Source organism: Ranitomeya variabilis, chromosome 3, assembly GCF_051348905.1.
Source record: "Ranitomeya variabilis isolate aRanVar5 chromosome 3, aRanVar5.hap1, whole genome shotgun sequence".
Lineage (NCBI taxonomy): Eukaryota > Metazoa > Chordata > Amphibia > Anura > Dendrobatidae > Ranitomeya > Ranitomeya variabilis.
The window spans coordinates 246101760-246123857 of NC_135234.1; the positions used below are offsets into that span (position 1 = coordinate 246101760).

Genomic DNA, 22098 nt, shown 5'->3' on the forward strand with positions numbered 1-22098 from the left:
TTTTTTTATTTTGATCGCTGTGGTAGAACCTACCACAGCGGTCAAAATGTACCTGTAACGAATCTGCCAGCCTGCAGATTCGACGGGCGCACTGAGCATGCGCCCGCCATCTTGGAAGATGGCGGCGCCCAGGGAGAAGACGGACCGACTTCGGGAGGATCGGTAAGTATGAGGGGGTGGTGAGGGGGTGGATCGGAGCACAGGGGGGGGGATCGGAGGACGGGGGGAGCGGACAGGAGCACGGGGGAGCGGGCAGGAGGACGGGGAAGCGGACAGGAGGACGGAGAGGACCGGGCCACATAACGGACGACTGGGGAGGAGATCGGGGGCGGTGGGGGGGCCAGAACATGATTTCCAGCCATGGCAGATGCTATTGCAGCATCGGCCATGGCTGGATTGCAATATTTCACCATTTTCATAGGTGAAATATTGCAAATTGCTCTGATTGGCTGTTGCACTTTCAACAGCCAATCAGAGCGATCGTAGCCACGTGGGGGCAAAGCCACCCCCCTAGGCTGAAGTACAACTCCCCCTCTCCCTGCAGATCGGGTAAAATAGGAATTAACCCTTTCACCCGATCTGCAGGGATGCGATCATTCCATGACGCCGCATAGGCGTCATGGGTCGGGAAGGGGTTAAATATATACGTGTTAATATAGCTTTAAAGGGAACCTGTCCCCAGGTTTGGCCGATACGAGTTACGGCCAGCGTCTTTCAGGGCTTATATACAGCCTTCTAAGAGAAGAAAAATAACATTGATTTTATTCACCTGGGGGTGGTCCGGTCCGATGGGCTTCGCTCGTCTTGGTCCGGCGCCTCCCATCTTCTTGTGATGCCATCCTTCTGCTACTTCATGTGGCTGACGTGTCCCTGCAAGCAGGAGGACGGCATCGCAAGAAAATGGGAGGTTCTGGTCCAAGAAGAGCGACACCCATCGGACCAGACTGCCCCCAGCTGAGTATAATAAAAGTTATTTTTCTTCTCTTCCTCTTCCATGTCGGATCGGGGGCTTATACACAGCATTATAGAATGCTGTATATAAGCCCTGAAAGGGGGTGGCTGTAACTCGTATCGGCCAAACCTGGTGACAGGTTCCCTTTGCGACTTTCAGGTCTATTATGCTACCCTTTCTGAGTGCAGCATATTAAAGAAGGTACCCTTCTGTATCAGAATTTTCATGATAAATGCTGTTTTAAATATGCACTCAGGAGTCCTAGGTAAAGATTAAAGGGGTGTTCCCATCTCGAAGATCCTATCCCAATATGTAGGTGTAGTAATAATAATAGAAATGTAGTAATGTTTTTTGGATTCGCTATGTCTTTTTTCTGTTGTGCAAGTCCTCAGTTATCCATGGTTACGACCACTGATACAGTGACAGCTGGTTGCTATTGGTTGTAACCATGTAATACCTAAGGTTCTGTAATGCCTGCAGATGAGGAAAGAGACATAGTAAATCAGAAAAACTATACTACATTTCTAATTAGGTATTTGCTAATAATATTATTATTATTACACCTACTACATATTGGGATAGGATCTTGGAGATGGGAATACCCCTTTTCAGGACCCATATCTATATATAGTTGGAGATAATTGCATCGAAAAGACACACACCTTCCAGTAAATGTGCATTTGAATTCTCGTTTCTACTTTTCACTGCTATGAACAGCTGTACATTTCAGCTACTTATTTAGGTCTGGGCCAGGTATTAAGTTTTGGGCCTGTTTTCTTATTTTGGGTTTGGGAAATGTAAAAGCTTTGTTAAAGGTTTGAGCACTCTTACTGGGAGCATTTTAAAATCTGCAGTTTCCACTAAACTGGAGCGTAAACTTAATTAGAAGTGTAGGCAAGTGGTTCCTTGTCCCCTGTGGTTGACAGCATGTAGAACTCTTTCTGGACGGTGTTAGCTGGGCTCACTGTCATTCTCTCCATTGTTTTAGCAATTTTTCACATGGTAATGCTGAATCAGTTAGTGAAAACTATCCAGTTCCAAACTCTGGCTCTCATCTTCTGTCCTATATGTCCCTTTGTTAGGGCAGAATATGCTTTGTATTTGGGAAGGTGCACACGACTGTTTTCTTTCCATACGAGAAAAACTGTCAGATTATTTTGATCTGACTCTAACCAAAGTAGCATCAGTTTTTCTCAGAGGTTGAGCGGAAAAAAGGTTTCTTTTTCCTCTTCATTCCGTCAGTCTATGAAAATAGTCTATGAGAAATAGCCGTAGGCACTACTATTGAGGGTGGTGCGCAAGTAGGTGCCCAAACCATATTATCTTGTAAAGTAACTTGGCACACACGTGATCAGATGCTAGTGTGATTTAATAAAAGAGAGTACATACAGACGTTTCGGTCATAGACCTTCTTCAATGTACTAAACAAAATAATAAATGATAAACAAATAAATAAAGTATATACAGTAGATACATACAATTAATGGTCCCATATAGATTCAAGTAACTATAATTCCAACTGCATAGAGTTTGACTACGTACTGGATCTACCAGTCTCTTGTGGAATGCAGTATTTTGAAGAGTCGTGCTAATAAACATGCACTAGTGGTGTAAGGAAACTAATTCATAGTGACCGTTGGAGTGAAAATAAAGTGCATATTGCATTTAAGAGGGGAAAGGAAAAGGAAGACCTACCCTCTCTCAAAGAGAATGTCTGGTAAGCGGATTTTAGGGGAGAATAGACCTGTGAATATGTATGCAATGTCTCAGACTTATAAAACAAGTGGTAGTACATGACTCAGGTAGAAAACTCAGGTAAAAGACTGAAGACCAACATACCCCTTGTGACCTCTGTTAGTGGTAATAACAGACTATGCGTCAATCAGGCGCTGTAGGAAGAAATGACATTGCTATAGAAACGCCGGGGTTATGGTCTGAGAACGTGCTCGGTGAGCAATGATGTGCCTAGCTTAACTAAGGTGTTCCTGTATGGACGCGGTGTCCACCGCTAGTCCTCAGTGTGGTGAAGCTGCCATCCTGCTTTCGTATATATGCGCGCTCAGAGACGCGCTACCGGATGTGCTCAACCGGAAGTGGCCTGGCCGTGTGGGTGTGGCTAAGTTGCGTTCCACTACTCCTGAGGTGGGTGGGGTTGTGCGTTCCACTGCGGGCATGCGTTGTGAGGTAGTGCCCTGTTCTCTGAGATGCATAATCCGCTTTTCCAGAATGGTGGAAAATCGCTATGGCTGACAAGTGGTGACAAGTGATAGTTCTTGGTGACCAATAGCAGTGAGTTTAGCAGGGGTGATATACAGTCCAGACAATGTTAGTAAAGCCGATTCTGTGGAGAGAGATATAAGTATTAGAATGGAAGTCACGGAATAATATCAACATGTTGGATAACAATATTTCCCCGCAAGGCTGGCATTGTAAGAGTCACCTTACAGATACATGATAAGCATAATACATAATATCAACATGTTAGATATCAATACTTCACAGCAAGGCTGGCATTGTAAGAGTCATATTACAGATACACGATAAGCCTGATCCACTCAGATAGTCAAATTTTAAGAGAGGAAGGACTGGATGTCGTAGTCTCTGTTCAGTCCCCTTGGGGCTAGAGTCTGTAGTTCATGTATCCAGTAAGCCTCCCTCTTTTTTAGGAGGCCTATCCTGTCACCCCCTCTACGTGGTGGTGTCACCTGCTCAATCACTTGGAATCTTAACTGGGCAATAGTGTGGCCCTGGGTAATAAAGTGGTAGGGGATAGGTAACAGGGTGTTTTTGCATCTTATCGTGGATTTGTGCTTCGAGATCCTCTGTTTGATGGGTTGAGTTGTTTCTCCAACATAGTATAGTCCGCAAGGGCACTTGATTATGTAAACTACATATGCCGAATCGCACGTGAAAAAGCCTTTAATGGGGTATTCCTTTCCATTATGTGGATGGTACACAGTCGTGCCTCTTTGTATATTGTTACACTGTATGCATTGTAGGCATGGGAATGTGCCTGTCCTTGGATTGGTAAGGAAACGTTGTCTGGGTATAGATAGTGAACCCCCTATATCCGCTCTCACCAATTTGTCACGTATATTGCGTGGTCTACGGAAGCAGGGAAGGAAAGGTTCAGTGAATTCTTTGACCCCTGGGTGTGCTGCTCCTAGAATGTGCCAATGGCGTCTGATTGACTTGTGGAGTAGATAAACCAGGGGATGATAGTTATGGATGAAGGGGATGCGGTGTTTCGTGTCTCTCTTCCTGCTGGGGGAAGGATTTGTAGTGGTGACATCAAGAGTGTGCGGGGGATATCCCCTCTCTAGAAATTTTGTCCGCATCTCTTCTAGTCGTTTGATTTGTAAGTCCTTATCAGAGACTATTTTATGGACCCTCTGAAACTGGGTTTTAGGGATTGAGTCTCTCATTTTTTTAGGATGGAAGCTGTCATAATGTAATAGACTATTACGATCTGTTGGTTTGATGTGTAAATCTGTGGAGAGTTCCCCTTCTTTGTTTTTGAGAATTGTGGTATCTAGGAAATGTACCTTGTCCTGATCATACGTAATAGTGAAATCCAGGCCTGGCCAGGAAGTCTTGAGGAATCCAAAGAAGGATATCAATGATGTTTCAGGGCCATTCCAGATGCAGAATATATCGTCAATGTACCTTTTCCACACTATTGCGTGTGTGCGGAAAAGGTCATTCACGTAAATGGTACTGTTTTCGTAATCTGCCATGTAGGCATTTGCGTATGGTGGCGCAGCGTTACTACCCATCGCGGTGCCTCTCCTCTGTAAGTAGAATTTATCCTCAAATAGGAAGAAATTCTTCGTGAGTACCAGTACCACTTGTTTTATAAGTCTGAGACATTGCATACATATTCACAGGTCTATTCTCCCCTAAAATCCGCTTACCAGACATTCTCTTTGAGAGAGGGTAGGTCTTCCTTTTCCTTTCCCCTCTTAAATGCAATATGCACTTTATTTTCACTCCAACGGTCACTATGAATTAGTTTCCTTACACCACTAGTGCATGTTTATTAGCACGACTCTTCAAAATACTGCATTCCACAAGAGACTGGTAGATCCAGTACGTAGTCAAACTCTATGCAGTTGGAATTATAGTTACTTGAATCTATATGGGACCATTAATTGTATGTATCTACTGTATATACTTTATTTATTTGTTTATAATTTATTATTTTGTTTAGTACATTGAAGAAGGTCTATGACCGAAACGTCTGTATGTACTCTCTTTTATTAAATCACACTAGCATCTGATCACGTGTGTGCCAAGTTACTTTCCAAGTCTATGAAAATAGGACCGAGTCACCCTCACTCTCTCTATATTTTTTACGGGTGTACATTTGCATTGCCCATTTTTATCCAGCACGCAGATCAAATTTGGACTCTGGCATTGCCCAGTAGAATCCGTGAAAACCAAGGAGAGCACTTGTCTGGTATAATTTGTGCATGAGCCCTTTCAGTAGTTTTATGGAGAGAAGGTGACTTAGAGGTAAATTACTTGGGGCAGTTTGTACTTTTAAGCTACGTTCACACGTGGCATTTTTGCAGCCGGTTTTTAATGCAAATTCAAAGCTTCTCACAATTCATCAAAACCTTAGATTTCAGAAATCTCATGCACACGCCTGTTTTTTTTTCTGACTGAATTTAAAAACTGCAGCGTTTCTAAAATCTGTAGCATGTTAATTCTTTCTGCATTTTTTTAGCCATAGAAATTAATGAGAAAGTGAGAAAACACTGCAAAAAACGCAGTGTTTTTCACAGTGTTGTCACTGTACTTTTGAAGCGTTTTTACTGGGGAAAACAAACTTTATTAAATGTATACTGTACATAAAGCACATATGTAATCTGCACCAAAAAATGCTGCAAAGAGCATAGAAAAAGCTGAAAGACTGGTGTCTTGAATGCAGCATTTTTTTTTGCACATGCCACCACATGTGAAGAACATGCATCTCGCCACCCCACCCAATGTCTCTATCACGTCTGAGGGATCACATGGTATGCTCTCCTAGCTTGCACCAACGTTGTGTTCCACACCCCCTGGGGCCACGTAAGGTCAGCTTGGCACATTTTTACACAGATATCCTCTGTGCACACCGGCCCAGAGAGGAACGGGAAGTGAACAGATGTGGCCCACACATTCGCTGGCACCACACTCGCTCACAACCCTGACAGGCTGAGGGGCCCCTTTCACTGGCACCAGTAAAACAGTGCCTGGTCAGCCTGTTAGGACTGCCACCTGTTCCTCGTTGGATATAATCCCATTACCAGACCAGGCTTATATGGGGCTAGAAACCAGCCCTGATAGCATGGAAAGTGTAGTCGAGAACATGGACGTGTGGATTCGTGGATAGAGATGAAAGAGCAGCCCAAGGCTAAATTATATATTTCCACAATTAGAGAAAAGCAGACCGCACCTCTGCATCACCTGAACCAAAAACGCCCAGCTGCGGGGTCAATACCGCTGTTGGCATATATGCCCGGGCTCTCGGGTGTCAATCAAGAAGAAATACAATGCCAATAGTCCATGCAAGAAAGAAGGTGAAGATGGCACTCACTGTCCTATAAAATCCGATTTTCATTGAAACAGTTTAAAACATCCTCAGCAGGGGAGTCACATGTGGAATACGAGGATGACGGCCATTTTGCGCGATTGCGCTTCTACGGGTCCTGGCAGGACATGGAGGCGTTTAGCCTGTGGCACTTCCAAAAATCATACTAAGGACTAGGGTGGATAAAGGAGATTCCAGCAGCTAAATAAGAAAGGGTTTTCTTTACAATTGGGGCTGTAATGGCAGACACTGTAACGGCTTTTAAAAAAGGGCTGGATGATTTCCTTGATACACATAACATTGGGGGTTATAGTTAAATTAGTGACTAAATGTACAATTGGTGAAGAAATGTTGAACTTGATGGACCTAGGTCTTTTTTCAATCTATTTAACTATGTAACTATGATGTGATGGGGTATGCGACAGAGCAGGAAGAGACACCAGGCCGATAAACAATCCAACAAAATGTATTGGAACAGGGAACTAAGACAACTCAAATGAAAGTAATTCTGCAGCGTCTGTAAGTAGTCCACACACAGAGAGCAGTTCCAGGGGCGCCACATGGCAATCCGACGCCAGGGAAGTAGAAATAGTCCTTGTGTGAATTCAATGGCTCCAGCAAATGAGGGACACAACACAGTCCCACGTGGCAGCTTCTCACAATACACAGGGTCATCGGGATCTCGCTTCAGCATAAGATCCCAGCCCTTCGCAAGTCACCACACAACAACAGTCTTCATATTCAGTCCTTAAATCCAGTTTGGTATTGAGACATCACAAATCCATGTGGCAAAATGATCTCCAATTTCCATACATAATACCAGGATGCAGCTGCAGATCCTTGTCCTTCAAACCACACAGCATCAACTAACAGAAGATGTGGCTTATTGTCCTACCACTCTTAAGGTACCGTCACACTCAGCGACGCTGCAGCGATATAGACAACGATCCGATCGCTGCAGCGTCGCTGTTTAGGTCGCTGTAGAGATGTCAAACACATCAGCTCCACAACGATGCAGGAGCGATCCTGTGATGTAGCGGTGACTCACTTATCGTTCTCACAGGTCGTTAGCTCCATGTTTAACATTGCTCACATCGTTGCTTTTGCTGTCAAACACGACGATACACGCCGATCTGACGACCAAATAAAGTTCCGGACTTCTAGTTCTGACCAGCGATATCACAGCGGGATCCAGATCGCTGCTGCGTGTCAAACACAATGAGATCGCTATCCAGGACGCTGCAACGTCACGGATCGTTGTCGTTCTCGTTGTAAAGTTGTTTAGTGTGAAGGTACCTTAAGTATCTCTGCCCAACAAAAGGGGCTGATCCCAACACCCACTCCCTTAAACATAGCTCCAAGGATTAAGAATGTTCCAGAAACCCTGTCTGCAGTCTCTCTACAGGTTTGTGTATTGGAGATGCCCCCTTCAGAGGGGAACAAAGACAAGCATGCCCCCACCAGATACAGGACAAGGAATGCTAATGTAAGCCTGATTACAGTATGGTCCATGTGTACCGGCTGGGGGTGACACTCTGTTACATATGATTTCTGGATCTAACTGTATCTACTACTTTACATAGCCAAGGTGCTACATCTTGCATTCTTAAAGGGGTTGTTCAGGCTTTTTACAAGCCTGCAGTAAATCTATGTGACTGCACACTTTGTGAACTTTCACATTGTGCACAGCATATGGTGTGAGGATTCTCTCGTGCCAGAAGCGAGACCAAGTGGTCACGGGATTAAACATACAGGTGTTTCTCACAAAATTAGAATATCATCAAAAAGTTAATTTACTTCAGTTCTTCAATACAAAAAGTGAAACTCATATATTATATAGTGATCTATTTCAAGTGTTTATTTCCGCTAATGTTGATGATTATGGCTTACAGCCAATAAAAACCCAAAAGTCATTATCTCAGTAAATTAGAATAATTAACAAAAAACATCTGCAAAGGCTTCCTAAGTGTTTAAAAAGGTCCCTTAGTCTGTTTCAGTAGGCTCCACAATCATGGGGAAGACTGCTGACTTGACAGAAGTCCAGAAGGCAGTCATTGACACACTCCACAAGGAGGGTAAGCCACAAAAGGTCATTGCTAAAAGAGCTGGCTGTTCAGAGTGCCGTTTCCAAGCATATTAATGGAAAGTTGAGTGGAAGTAAAATGGTAGAAAATGGTGCACAAGCAACCGGGATAACCGCAGCCTTGAAAGGATTATTAAGAAAATGCCATTCAAAAATTTGGGGGAGATTCACAAGGAGTGGACTGCTGCTGGAGTCATTGCTTTAAGAGCCGCCACTGAGACGTATCCAGGACAAGGGCTATAAGTGTCACATTCCTTGTGTCAAGCCACTCATGACCTATAGACAACGCCAGAAGTGTCTTACTTGGGCCAAGTAGAAAAAGAACTGGACTGTTGCTCAGCGGTAAAAGGTGTTGTTTTCGGATTAAATCAAATTTTGCATTTCATTTGGAAATCAAGGTCCCAGAGTCGGGAAGAAGAGAGGAGAGGTTCACAATCCAAGCTGTGTGAAGTTTCCACAATCTGTGATGGTTTGGGGAGCCATATCATTTGCTGCTGTAGGTCCACTGTATTTTCTCAAGACCAAAGTCAACGCAGCCATCTACCAGGAAATTTTAGGGCACTACATGCTTTCCTCTGCCGACAAGCTTTTTGGAGATGGAAATTCCATTCTTCAGCAGGACTCTGCACCTGTCCACACTGCCAAAAGTACCAATACCTGGTTTAACAACAACAGTATCACTGTGCTTGATTGGCCAGCAAACTCGCCTGACCTTAGAGAATCTATTGGGTATTGTTAAAAGGAAGATGAGAGACACCAGACCCAACAATGCAGATGAGCTGAAGGCTGCTATCAAAGCAACCTGGGCTTCCATAACACCTCAGCAGTGCCACAGGCTGATCGCCACCATGCCACGCTGCATTAATGCAAAAGGTGCCCCGACCAAGTATTGAGTGCATTTACTGAATATGCATTTCAGTAGGCCAACATTTCGGATTTTAAAATAATTTTTCAAGCTGGTGTTATAAAGTATTCTAATTTACTGAGCTAATGACTTTTGGGTTTTCATTCGCTGTAAGCCATAATCAACATTAACAGAAATAAACACTTGAAATAGATCACTTTGTTTGTAATGACTCTATATAGTATTCGAGTTTCACTTTTTGTATTGAAGAACTGAAATATATTAACTTTTTGATTATATTCTAATTTTGTGAGAAACACCTGTATTTTTTCAGGTCATCTCTTATAATGCCCTAAAAAAATTTGCACACTATTGATGTCAGGCTTACCGAACGGTAACTTACCTTCTTACCTTTCTTAAATATCTGTACCATCATCCTCCAATCCCATTGCACCACACCGGTTACAAGAGAGTCAAAGAATATGAGATACAGTGGTCTGTCAATTATTGAGCTCAATTCCCTCAGTATCCTTTTATGAATGCCATCTGGGCAGGGGGATTTGTAAATGTTTAAATTGCTCAGACGTAGGTGTACTTTTTTTTGTGTTAAACTGGTTGTATCAGGTTGTGGACTGTTGAATGATCGCTGGAATAGACAATTCATTGGTGAACATGGATGAAAAGCGCCTGTTTAATATCTCAGCCTTTTCTTTGTTCTCTATAATTATCTTGTTATTGTCATCTTTTAAGGGGCCTCTACCATCTGTTTTTTTCTTTTTGTCATTGATGTATTTATAAAAAAAATTGTGATTTATTTTAATGTTGTTGTCAATTTGTTTCTCTGAAGTTAACTTTGCTAGCTTGATTTTCTTTTTTCCATTTCTTATATAGATCTTTATACTCCTGAAATGCTATTTCGGTATTCCCGTCGTTTCAGGATTTTGAATGCCCTTTGTTTTTGTCATATTAAACTTTATTTATCCGTAATGGTTTCTTTTTATTCCTTAACATTTTAATACCAAGGGTATAAGTTTTCTGCCAGATTCTAATAGTATTTCCTTAAAAATGCCCCATTTATGTTTGGTATCCCCAGTTACCATGACGTGGTCCCAGTTTAGATGAATACGCTTTTGTTGCAATCAGCTTTCCTAAAGTTCCAGATTTTGGCATTTCCCCTTTTGAATGTTTGATTGAACATTTACATTGAAACTTGCCATGTTATTATCACTGCATCCCAAATGCTCCCTGACCTGTAGATCAGAAATTGTATCTGATATATTTTGACAATGGCTGAATCTTTGTGATTTGGCTTGACATGGCAGTGTTTTTGATTTAAAATGAAACAACTGAGATTCAATTGAAGTGTAGAAGTGTATTGGGGGTTGAACAAAAATATCCTGTGAAACATTTAGGAATTGTAACCATTTTTCTACAAAGCCTCCTCAATTCAGGGGTTCAGAAGTAATTGGAAAAATTATATTTACCATAAATAAAATGTTCATTTTTAATACTTTGTAGAGAATCCTTTCTAGGCAGACAGTCTGAAGACTGGAAGCCATGGACGTCAGCTAACGCTGGGTTCCCTCCTTTGTGATGCTCTGCCAGTCCTTTACTACAGCTGGCTTCAGTTGTTGTTTGCTTGTGGGTCTTTCTGCCTAATGCTATGTGCACATGATGCGGATTTAGTGCGGATCCGCAGTGTTTTTTTCTGCGCAGAAACGCTGCAGATCAGCAAAGTGATTTACAGTACAATGTAATTCAATGGGAAAAAAAAAATGCTGTGCTAATGGTGTGGAAGATTCCGCATGGAAAAAGCTGCCGATCAAAAGAAGGAGCATGTCACTTTTGTGCAGATCTGCAGCGTTTCTGCACCCTTCCATTATAGAAATCTGCAAGGGTAAAAAACGCATGAAATCCGCACGAAATCTGCAACAAAAACGCACAAAATTGCTATAAAAAACGCATCAAATCTGAACCTGCGTTTTCTGCCAGGAGATGCAGATTTTTTTGTGCAGAAAATTCTGCACCCCAATCCGCAAGCATGTAATGCAATGTATTCTCCATCAGGTTGAGATCTGGAGATTGACTTGGCCTTTTTAGGATATTTCACTTATTTGCCAGCAAAAAATCCTGTGTTGCTTTTGCAGTATATTTTGGGTCATTACTCATCTATACTGCGAAGCGACATTCAATCAACCTTTTTGCATTTGGTTGAATCTGAGCAGAAAGTATAGACCTGTTCACAGTCTCAGAATTCATCTGTCTGCTTCTGTCTTCATTCACATCATCAATAAACATTATTTACCAAGTGCCATTGGAAGCCTTGCATGCCCATGCCGTCACACTGCCTCCACCATGTTTTACGGAGGATGTGGTGTGTTTTGGATCATGAGCCGTTCCAAGCCTTCCTCATAGTTTCTTCCTTTTATTCTGGTACATGTTGATCTTAGTTTCTGTCTAAAGTAGGCTATTCCAGAACTGGGCTGGTTTCTTTTAGATGTTTTTTGGCAATAATAATCTAACCTTTCTATTTTTAAAGCTGATTAATGTTTGCATCTTGTGGTGAACTCTCTGTATTTGCTCTCATAAAGTCATCTATTTGTTAGACTAAGGCCGAGTTCACATTAGCTTATCTATGCGCAGCGTATGTCTGCGTACAGATCCGCATGCGTCTTGCGTACCTATATTTAACATTGTGTACGCAGGGACATGGGTTTGCATCAGTTTGTATGCGGATGCGTCCGCATGCGTTGTTTTGCGGTGCCCGTCGAACGCAGCATGTTGCATTTTTTGACTTGTCAAATATGTGCATTCATGCGCATGTGGATGAGTGCGTCAAAACAAAGCATTACTGTCTATGGGAACCCATTGGTACGCAAGGACATGCGTATGCATGCGTTTGATGCGCATGCGTACTTCAGACTGAGCATGTCCAGGAACTGATTGAAACACCAATTATGTGTGGCTTGTGTCAAGGAAATTCTACTGGAAAAGCACACACAAATTCTCCTGGAAATATCAAACGCATGCTCATGAACAACGCAAACGCAGGCAAAAACGCATGCACACGCAGCATTTTTTTGCGTCATGCGTAAGATGATGCGGATAAAAAATGCAGCGTAAGCATGCGTTTAAATGCGTTTTGGCATGCGTTTGCGCATGCAGATGATACACTGCGCACAGATACGCTAATGTGAATTTAGCCTTAGATACGGAAACACCTACGGTACTTCCTGAAGAGTTTTCTTCACTTGGGTGAATGTTATGAAGGGGTTTTTCTTCATCATGGAAAGGATTCTTCCATCATTCACCACTGTTGTCTTCTGTGGACATCGAGGTCTTTTTCAGTTCCCAAGCTCCTAACATTTCTGCTATCTTTCTGATGTATTTCTTCTTTTTTTGACCCTAATGATGGTATATTTCTCTTCCATTGAGAGCTCCTTTGACAGCATGTTGTAGGTTCACAGCAGCCGCTTTCAAATTTAAAATGCGACACCTGGAATCAGCTCCAGACCTTTTACCTGTTTAATTGAGGATGGATTAACGAGGAAATAGCCCATGCAGCCCACTAAAGAGCTTTTGAGATAATTGTCCAATTACAGTCCCCTTAAAAAAGAGGCAACTATATATTAAAGGGCTGTAATTCTTAAACCTTTACTACAATTAGAATGTGAATACCCTCAAATTAAAGCTGAGAGACGGCACTTTATGCCAATATCAATTCTATAACTGTATCTTGAATATGGTTTGGTAAACAGCTAATATGGTGTGACAATATTAGTCTTTTTTATTTCCTCTTATAGAAAAGCATAGTCTCCCGAGAGTGGTATACGTTGTCTTTTTTTTAAATTTGTTTGTTTTTCATTTTAGTGTTTTTGGAATACGTTGCTGAACAAAGCCCTAAACTATAGAGTATTTTGAAAAGTCATGCAATTGCGTTTCCTGTTATCTGTTGATCCATATAGGTTATGCAATACATTATCTGTTTATATATTGTCTATTTGTAGCTCATTTACTTACTTTTCATAGTAACAAAGGTCTGATCCAGCTAAAAGGATTCGTGCACTTCATCCTCTTCACATACAGCTTATGTGATTGCCCCTGGCATTACTAGAAATTGCCATAGACTGTCCAAATAGAGGCTGTACCAATCTTTACTTGGATCAGATTATGGTTTCTGAGTCTGTGTACAGCACTTAAAGCACTATGGAAGTAAAGAAACCAAAATAATTGTGTCCTATAATTCTCTAGACAATCTGAATTGTTTAATGGTTCATATAGAAGACTGTAGTCAAGAATTTTAAGTGGCTTTTGTGTTGTATCTAACCCTCATAGAAATACTGTACAATGAATTATATTTTTTATGACTAATTAGAGCTTTAACGAGGACCTTTCATCAGTTTTAGCTTGTTAAACTGGCCACATCATGGAATTAATTCTGTAGAGCTGAATAAAGGTTTTTTGTTTTTTTTTAATTCTCCTCTACGTTGCTTAAATATTCGCTTGTAAATTGTATATGCTAATTTTCACTAAGACCAAGGGGGCGTTAGAAGAGATTCTTCACCAGGGGTGTATGTTTTTTACCCTGTATGACATTGACCAATCATAAGCAGAGGGTGGTGTAATGCTATGAAAAAACGAACATGCCCTCCATAGAAGCTTAGCATCTGCTTTCTTTGTATTATATGGAAAGATGTAACAATATAGAAAAAATCCAGCTCGCCCATATTATGTTTCATTATTGTTTGGAGGAGGGAGGGCGTTACTGCCTGGACATCATGGATAGCAGTGGAGATCCATCTTCACAAACTCATTCATAAAAGGTTTTCTTTAATGGTAAAAATAACAATTCAGTGAAAAGATAAACTTTTTAAAATACAATGCATAAGCAAAGTTAAGATAGAGGATGTCCTCCCATCTATGTGTTTCACATGTATTGCACCCTTAGTTATGATGGTAACTGACCTCCGCTGGCATCTTAAATAGTCGTCAAATCCGGTTTGTACAGTGGCAGCCTAATTAGTGAATATCAATGATATGAGAGCGTGATAGAATTTGGAAACAGACGTATTTAATGAATGGCACTCCCGATATCGGATAAGAATTATTGCCAATTGATAGGGAAGCAACTTATCATCTATTCTTGAAGATCTGCTGAAAAATATTTTTTCAGATGGAATTCCAAAGCTGCTATAGCAACTCAATGAGGGATGGACGTCTAAAGGGATATAACCTCACATCCCAACGATGACAAATTATGGGACCAGATAAATTCCTTGGTGGTGTCCAGGACATCACCCAAGTCCTTGAGGAAAGCCTGGTGCCCTCTGGATGAGAGGATGGAGGAGATAATCAATGCCCGAAATAAATGAAAACAAACCCTAACTAGAAAATTAGAAACATATCAATGGTCAAAGCTTATCCACACAAACAATAAAAGCATTTCTGATAAAACGCTTTCTTTTTCTATATTCATACTGTTCTCAAAGCTCAGTAAAAATTGCTGTCACACCCAGAGATTAATTTCCACACAACTACATGCAAATGCTGCTCATAGTTCGCAGCTGGTTCCTATGGTTATCAAAGACATCACATGTTCCTATGGTTATCTATGACAATACATATTGTTCATATGAACTCAATAGAGGTTCTGTTATTTACAATGTGTATCTAAATTACGGTAATCTGCTGCTCTACATTAGTCTTATACTATTTTTGTTTCTATCTATACATTATCAATAAAGAAATGGGTTTCTCTTTTGTAAAACTACTAATATTTGATCCAATACGGCAGACCTGGGGAAAGTGTGGCCCGTGGGCCACATCCAGTCCTCTGGCAGTCTGTCTGGCCCGCAGACCAAAACAGCCGTGGGGCTGGAAACCAGAGGTCCACGGGCTGTTCTGTGCCTGCCCGCTCGCTGACTCCATAGGCGCTGACTGCATTGGTGAAGGGGCATCCGGAGAGGTTCCTCCACCAATCCGCGTGTGAAACAGCTGAGGCGATGACATAATTTCATTGCGTCAGCTGTGTACTGTGGAGAGTCAGTGCATCGGAGGCAGGGAGAAAAGTAGAGCAGCGGGGAATGGGACCAAAGTATGTGGGGGTTTTTTTTTTCATGAGTACGAGATGTTTGGGTGAGCATGGGGAAGCTATGGGGGTGACATGCAGCACATAGGGAGACTATGGAGGTGTCATGCTGCACATGGGGAGGCTATGGGGTGTCATGCTGCACATGGGGAGGCTATGGGGTATCATGCTGCACATGGGGAGGCTATGGGGTGACATGCTGTACATGGGGAGGCTATGGGGGCCTCATGCTGCACATGGGGAGGCTATGAGGGCCTCATGCTGCACATGGGGAGGCTATGGGGGCCTCATGCTGCACATGGGGACCTCATGCTGCACATGGAGAGGCTACGAAGGCCTCATGCTGCACATGGGGAGGCTATGGGGGCCTCATACTGCACATGGGGAGGCTATGGGGGCCTTATGCTGCACATGGGGAGGCTATGGGTGCCTCAAGCAGTATATGGAGATGCTATGGGGGCCTCATGCAGTATATGGAGAGGCTATGGGGGCCACATGCAGTATATAGGGAGGCTGTGTGGTACTCATGCCGCATATGGGGGAGGCTGTGGGGCTCATGCTGTATATGGGAGAGGCTATGTGGGGCTCATGCCGCATATGGGGGAGGCTGTGAGGGCTCTTACAGAATATAAGGGGCTGTTGGAAGGCTCATATTATATACAGAAGGGGCTATACTTGGGTTGAAAACAATATATAGGGGGATGTCAGCATACTTAATTTTTCTCAATATTAAGTGATACAATTAATATTTATATAATTATCAATAATACTAGATTGTGGCCCGATTCTAACGCATCGGGTATTCTAGAATATGCATGTCCCCGTAGTATATGGACAATGATGATTCCAGAATTCGCGGCAGACTGTGCCCGTCGCTGATTGGTCGAGGCAACCTTTATGACATCATCGTCGCCATGGCAACCATTATGACATCTACGTCGATACTGTGCCCGCCGCTGATTGGTCGAGGCGAATTCGCGGCAGACTGTGCCCGTCGCTGATTGGTCGAGGCAACCTTTATGACATCATCGTCGCCATGCTGTGCCCGTCTCTGATTGGTCGAGGCCGCCAGGATTTCCAGGACAGACAGACAGAAAAACCCTTAGACAATTATATATATAAATAATAACTATAATATATCGATATTAACATTGAGTAGAATTAATTTCGGCCTATTGGTTCGACCCTCCATAACAGTCATGGTCTCTCATGTGGCGCCTCGTGAAAATTAATTGCCCACCCCTGCTATACGGTGCGGTAGTCGAGGGGGGAAATGATGAAGGCATGCACAACTATTTTAGTAGATTGAGGGTTGAGGAAAGGACAGATTTTGGAGATATTTTTGGGCTGGAGGCGACAGGAGGTGGAAAGAGCTTGGATGTGTTGTTTGAAGGACAGGGCAGAGTCAGGGGTTACTCCGAGGCAGTGTACTTCCGGTACTGGGGAAAGCGTGATGTCATTTATTGTGATAGATCAGGTAAGGAATATCTGTGAGATGGAGGAAAGATGATGAGTTCAGATTTGTCCATATTGAGTTTGAGGAAGCGAGAGGAGAAGGAGGATATGGCTAATAGACACTCTGGGATTCTGGACAGCAGAGAGGTGACGTCTAGGCCAGAGAGGTAGATCTGAGTGTCATCAGCATAAAGGTGGTACTGGAATCCATTGGATTTTGAGTTGTCCCAGACCAAGTGTATAGATTGAGAAGAGTAGGGGTCCTAGAACAGAGCCTTGGGAGACTCCAACAAAAAGAGGGGATGAGGAGTTAGTGTGGAAGTGGGAGACGCTGAATGTGCGGTTGGACAGATATGAGGAGATCCAGTATAGGGTGAGGTCTTTGATGCCAAAGGAAGAGATGATCTGTAGTAGGAGGCAGTGGTCAACTGTGTCGAAAGAAGAGGACAGGTCTAGAAGGAGAAGTATAGAGTATTGTCTGTTAGCTTTGGCTGTAAGTAGGTCATTAGTAATTTTGGTCAGGGCAGTCTCAGTGGAATGATGGGGACGGAAACCAGATTGTAAATTGTCAAAGAACAAGTTAGATGAGAGGTGGGAGGAAAGTTCAGTGTGGATGTGCTGCTCCAGGAGTTTGGAAGCGAATGGGAGCAGCGATATTGGGCGATAGCTGGACATAACAGTTGGGTCGAGGGTTGGCTTTTTAAGGATAGGCGTGATTAGACGAAAAGACATATAATGACACACAGCACTGCTCTCCTCACTGATCAAACTGACTGCTATTACTGTGTTGGGGGAGGAGAGCAGGTGAAAGTGTCATTACAAACACCTCCAACAGCTCTGTCAGCTCTGCTGTACTTTCCCTCCCCTCACACTGCTATGATGCTGCATAGGGTTTTGTAATGACACAAGGCTCTGCTCTACTCATGTCTCTGGATTGTGATAATAGTAGGTACCAGCAGTGAGATCAGTGAAGGAGAGCAGGGCTGTGTTTCATTACAAACACCTCTTGCAGCTCTCCTCTCTCAGCAGTCATTGTGGTGTGAGAAGGTGTAGAGTAAAGCCCACAGCACTGTGAGATGAGATCTGCCAGAGGTGTTTATAATGACACACAGACCTGCTTTCCCCTCCTGCACAGTGATAACCAGCAGCTATAACTAGCAGTGGACCTGGATAGACACAACTGTTTTCCATATCACACAGAAAGCTGGGTCTGACCTACGGGTGCATTTTTTTTTTCCCCCTTCTGCGTTACACTTTATGCTTGTGATGGGTCAACCTCATGCAGAGGATGAATAAATACCCCCAGAGATAACATCCTGTTGGTCTTTTGAAAAAAAAAAAGAATCTTAGCTTCACAAACTTCTGTAATATCTGTTCAATGTAGATGAGAAATTAAAAAATAAAAACATTTTTTTTATGCATTGCTGCCACTATTCCGTGATGTGACCAGTTGAACATACTAAAACTTGTGAAAGGTACTGGCGCTGGGGGGCACGATACCCTTATTTCTCAGCGCTATTAAAAAGCTGCGCTGAGAAAGAAGTGCCTTTAACTGCCGCCACTAAAAGGCGTATCGATGGTCGTTAAGGGGTTAATTTGTTGCATCTTTAGACTATCCTAAACCTAACTCAAAATACATAATGATGTTTTGGGAAAATTCGTTTAGCTGATCTCCCCCAATGTGGGACATTCCTGCAGTATTCCGTTATTACATCACACTGGGTCACAACTAAGCTGCAGACGACTCCAGCTTTGGTGAGTTGCAAATAATATAAGATTTGTACTCCAGTACCCTGTTGTAGTTGCTGAATTTGACTTTACATCATTTCTGTGGAATTCTAGAAGTCTCCATGTCCCACAGCTTTACGACGGTCCAGAATTGTGCTCCTGGCTTCAAGGTTTAGCCAGCACTCTGCCAGCAAGTCTCCTTATTTGGTTTCATTGTAAAGTTTCAAATAATAAAGGGATGTTTTTTTATATCCATCAGGGCTGCCAACATGGACCTTCTTCAAAACCGCAAGAAGACTCCAAAAAAGAGCATGGCTCCATGGACCAGGAGCGGAAGCTTAAGCAGTATTTACAAGATGAGAGGATTGCGCTTTTCTTACAGAATGAAGAGTTCATGAGAGAACTTCAGAGAAACAGGGAATTTCTCCTTGCACTTGAAAGAGGTAAAAAAACAACAACTTTAAATTATAACATCAAAGGACAGATAACTCTGCAGGGAAGAAATCAGGAAAAAAATCCCTGTGGAACCAAGTTTAATTAGAGCAGTTGTAATTACAAGGTCATCTGTAAAGAACTATGCATAAAACATGCTTGTCTCTCTACTTGAGATAGAGCTGAGCATTTCTCAGGGAAGCAGAGTAAAGATATTGTCATTAATTCTGTATGTGCTAAAGGCCCTAACACACTGAAGGGAAATATGCCATTAACTATATATCATACAAATTATATCCCTATACACATATTCGGAGACACCAGACAATGATCTCCCTCCTACAATATTTTTTAACATAGTGATAGATCCCCGTTTCAACATTTATAAACTACGGTACTTCCACTTCTGCGTCTACACTTGAGCATTTCCAAAGGCAAATTAGAAATTAAAGTCATGGCTTTTGCGGGTGACCTCTTACTAGTCGTACGAAATCCCAAGAGCATAGTTCTAGTGCTTTTGGGAGCAATCTTAAGATCTGTCATTATTCTTGATATGCTTAAGGCTCTTCTACTCGAGGGTCCAGGTAAAACCTTGTGGGCATTCTTGATTCTTATCAGTTGGCAAACCAAAGTTACAAAATAGGGATGATCAGCCATCTGCAATCTACAATCAAAATGTTATTCATTACATTTCCCATCTAGAAGTGTGTCTTATCTGGAAATACTCCCGTACAGACAGACTTGTTAAAAATTATTGAAATACCCAAACTCTTATGCCTGCAAACATTGCCAATCTCACTGCTTCAGAGGGATGAATGAAAACTCGACCTTCTCTTCTGTTTTTATTTGGGGTTGATAAGAGATCTAAAGTTGAATTTCATATTCTCCAACAACCTCATTTACATGGTAGCTGATCTCACCAGTTTACATTTTCTGAAAATGACCAGGATTATAATGAATTGGCTTATAGCAGTGTGCAGGTTACAATATTGATCAAAACCTTTATACAATTGCTCCACACACTCCTTGACTAACCTATTTCCACGCTCATTTACTGTTAACCCACTTTTCAGCAAGGTCATGTAGAACCAGGCAGCATCTCCGGAAACGGAAACAATTTTACCTTCAATTTTTTTTTTTCAAATATTGAAATCAAATTTCCAGCAAGGAGAGTCACGCCCTATAATTTGTCATTGGATCTGAAGTGGTATAAGATACTTATACCAAATGGTTAGTTTCGCCACTAAATAACTTCATACTACAGGAATTTTGTACCAAATCCCCCAACCTAAATATTTCATTTTTGCATATTAAGAAGGAGACCACTACATACTGCCACATATATCACCCAGAAGTATGGAACCCACCTTACAACCCGGCACCATACAAGGCCACATCTTTCACTTACACAAGACCGTTTTACTGCATGAAAATAAGACTTCAGATTGTCTGGCCTCAAATTCCAGGCCGACAATATATCAATATATCCCTCTAGACATACTTGTCAACTTGTTGGAATTGTTACATCCTTCAAGGGAACCTGTCACCAGGTTTGGCCGATACGAGTTGGGGGTCAGGGCTTATATACAGCATTTTATAATGCTGTATATAAGCCCCCGATCTGACCTGTAAGAGAAGAAAAATAAGTTTTATGATACCTGCGGGGCGGTCTGGTCCGATGGGTATCACTCTTCTTGGTCTGGCGCCTCCCATCTTCTTACGATCCCAGTTAAGGGCAGAGCAAAGCACGGCAGTGCGCAGGTGCCAGCAAAGGTCAGAGATGCCCAGCGCCTGCTCACTGCAGGACTTTGCTCTGCCCTCAATAGGGCAGATAAGTACGCATGTGTGGATGACGCAGGGATGCATCATCCACATGAAGCAAGCAGGAGGACGGCATCGCAAGAAGATGAGAGGCGCCAGACCAAGAAGAGTGACACCCATATGGCTTTTATCGCCTATATTGACAAAGTTGCTGAGATCATTGATTAACTGAAGCGCTTTAGAAGTGACATCTCTGCTGCAGCCTGTATACAGGTCACAGGAGGATAATACCAATTGACTTTGTTATTTTTATCACAGCTATGACAAATTTGTATAAAAAAAAAAGTTGATAGGGAATACCCCTTTAAATTAGTATTCCCTTCTCATAAAGTAATGGAATATCACTAGGGTATGCCTTTAATTTAAAATGGAGTGCAAGTCTAGGACATCCACTGATCCTGAGAATGAAAGAGTCATAGTACTGGTTTACTTTATCCCATGCCTCTGTGCCCAGGCTGCATGGGAAGCTACAGCCAAACCTGGTTGAATGGCGCCACATTGAAGCATAGACGATGGCCACCAATGCCGGTTTACAGGGTAAAACCAGGGTGCTACAGGTATGTGCCCATTTAATTTTCGGGTGCAGTCGGAGTTGTAGAGGTTGGACTTCATGTGAGCCAAGAACTTTAGAAATGTCAAAAATTAGGCAGTTGTCATGTATTGCTTTGGATAAGAAATTGCAGTGATTGCACGGTACAAGATGACAATTTGTAAAATCTATAAGATAGTATAAGTAAATGCATGCAATGTTGTAGAACAGCATTATTAGATAACCGCACTTTGCTGGTTTCACTTTGCCCATTTAATGCAGCAGTGTATGAGTGGCTTTTCTCAGACTTGTGGTTATCATTCATGTAGAATTTTAGCCTACTAAATATTTGAGTGGAAAAAGCACTGCCGGTTGCACCTATCTTAATACATTCGAATGTACTCTGGATATCCTCTGCAAGGCACTAGTTGACACGACATATTATATATAGATTGCGCTACACATAACTCCACTGTTGTAGATCTAGAAAGACCAATAACTTATATAGCTGAGTTTCCTCTTGTAACAAATAGCATAAAGTAAGATGTATGCCTAATATTGATTGTCTACTTTAGAAAGCGTTTCGACAAT

The 22098-nt window shown here is 42.2% G+C and overlaps 1 protein-coding gene across 5 annotated transcripts in view; it reads left to right on the forward strand.

The window, feature by feature from the left end:
• Window positions 1-22098, forward strand: part of CUEDC1 (CUE domain containing 1) — a 258696-nt gene that overhangs the window by 164591 nt on the left and 72007 nt on the right. For all 5 annotated transcript variants that reach the window (XM_077295341.1, XM_077295339.1, XM_077295340.1 and 2 more), the window contains one exon: window positions 18985-19168. In XM_077295341.1, coding sequence (XP_077151456.1) covers window positions 18985-19168 — 184 coding nt within the window. The remainder of the gene's footprint in view (window positions 1-18984; window positions 19169-22098) is intronic.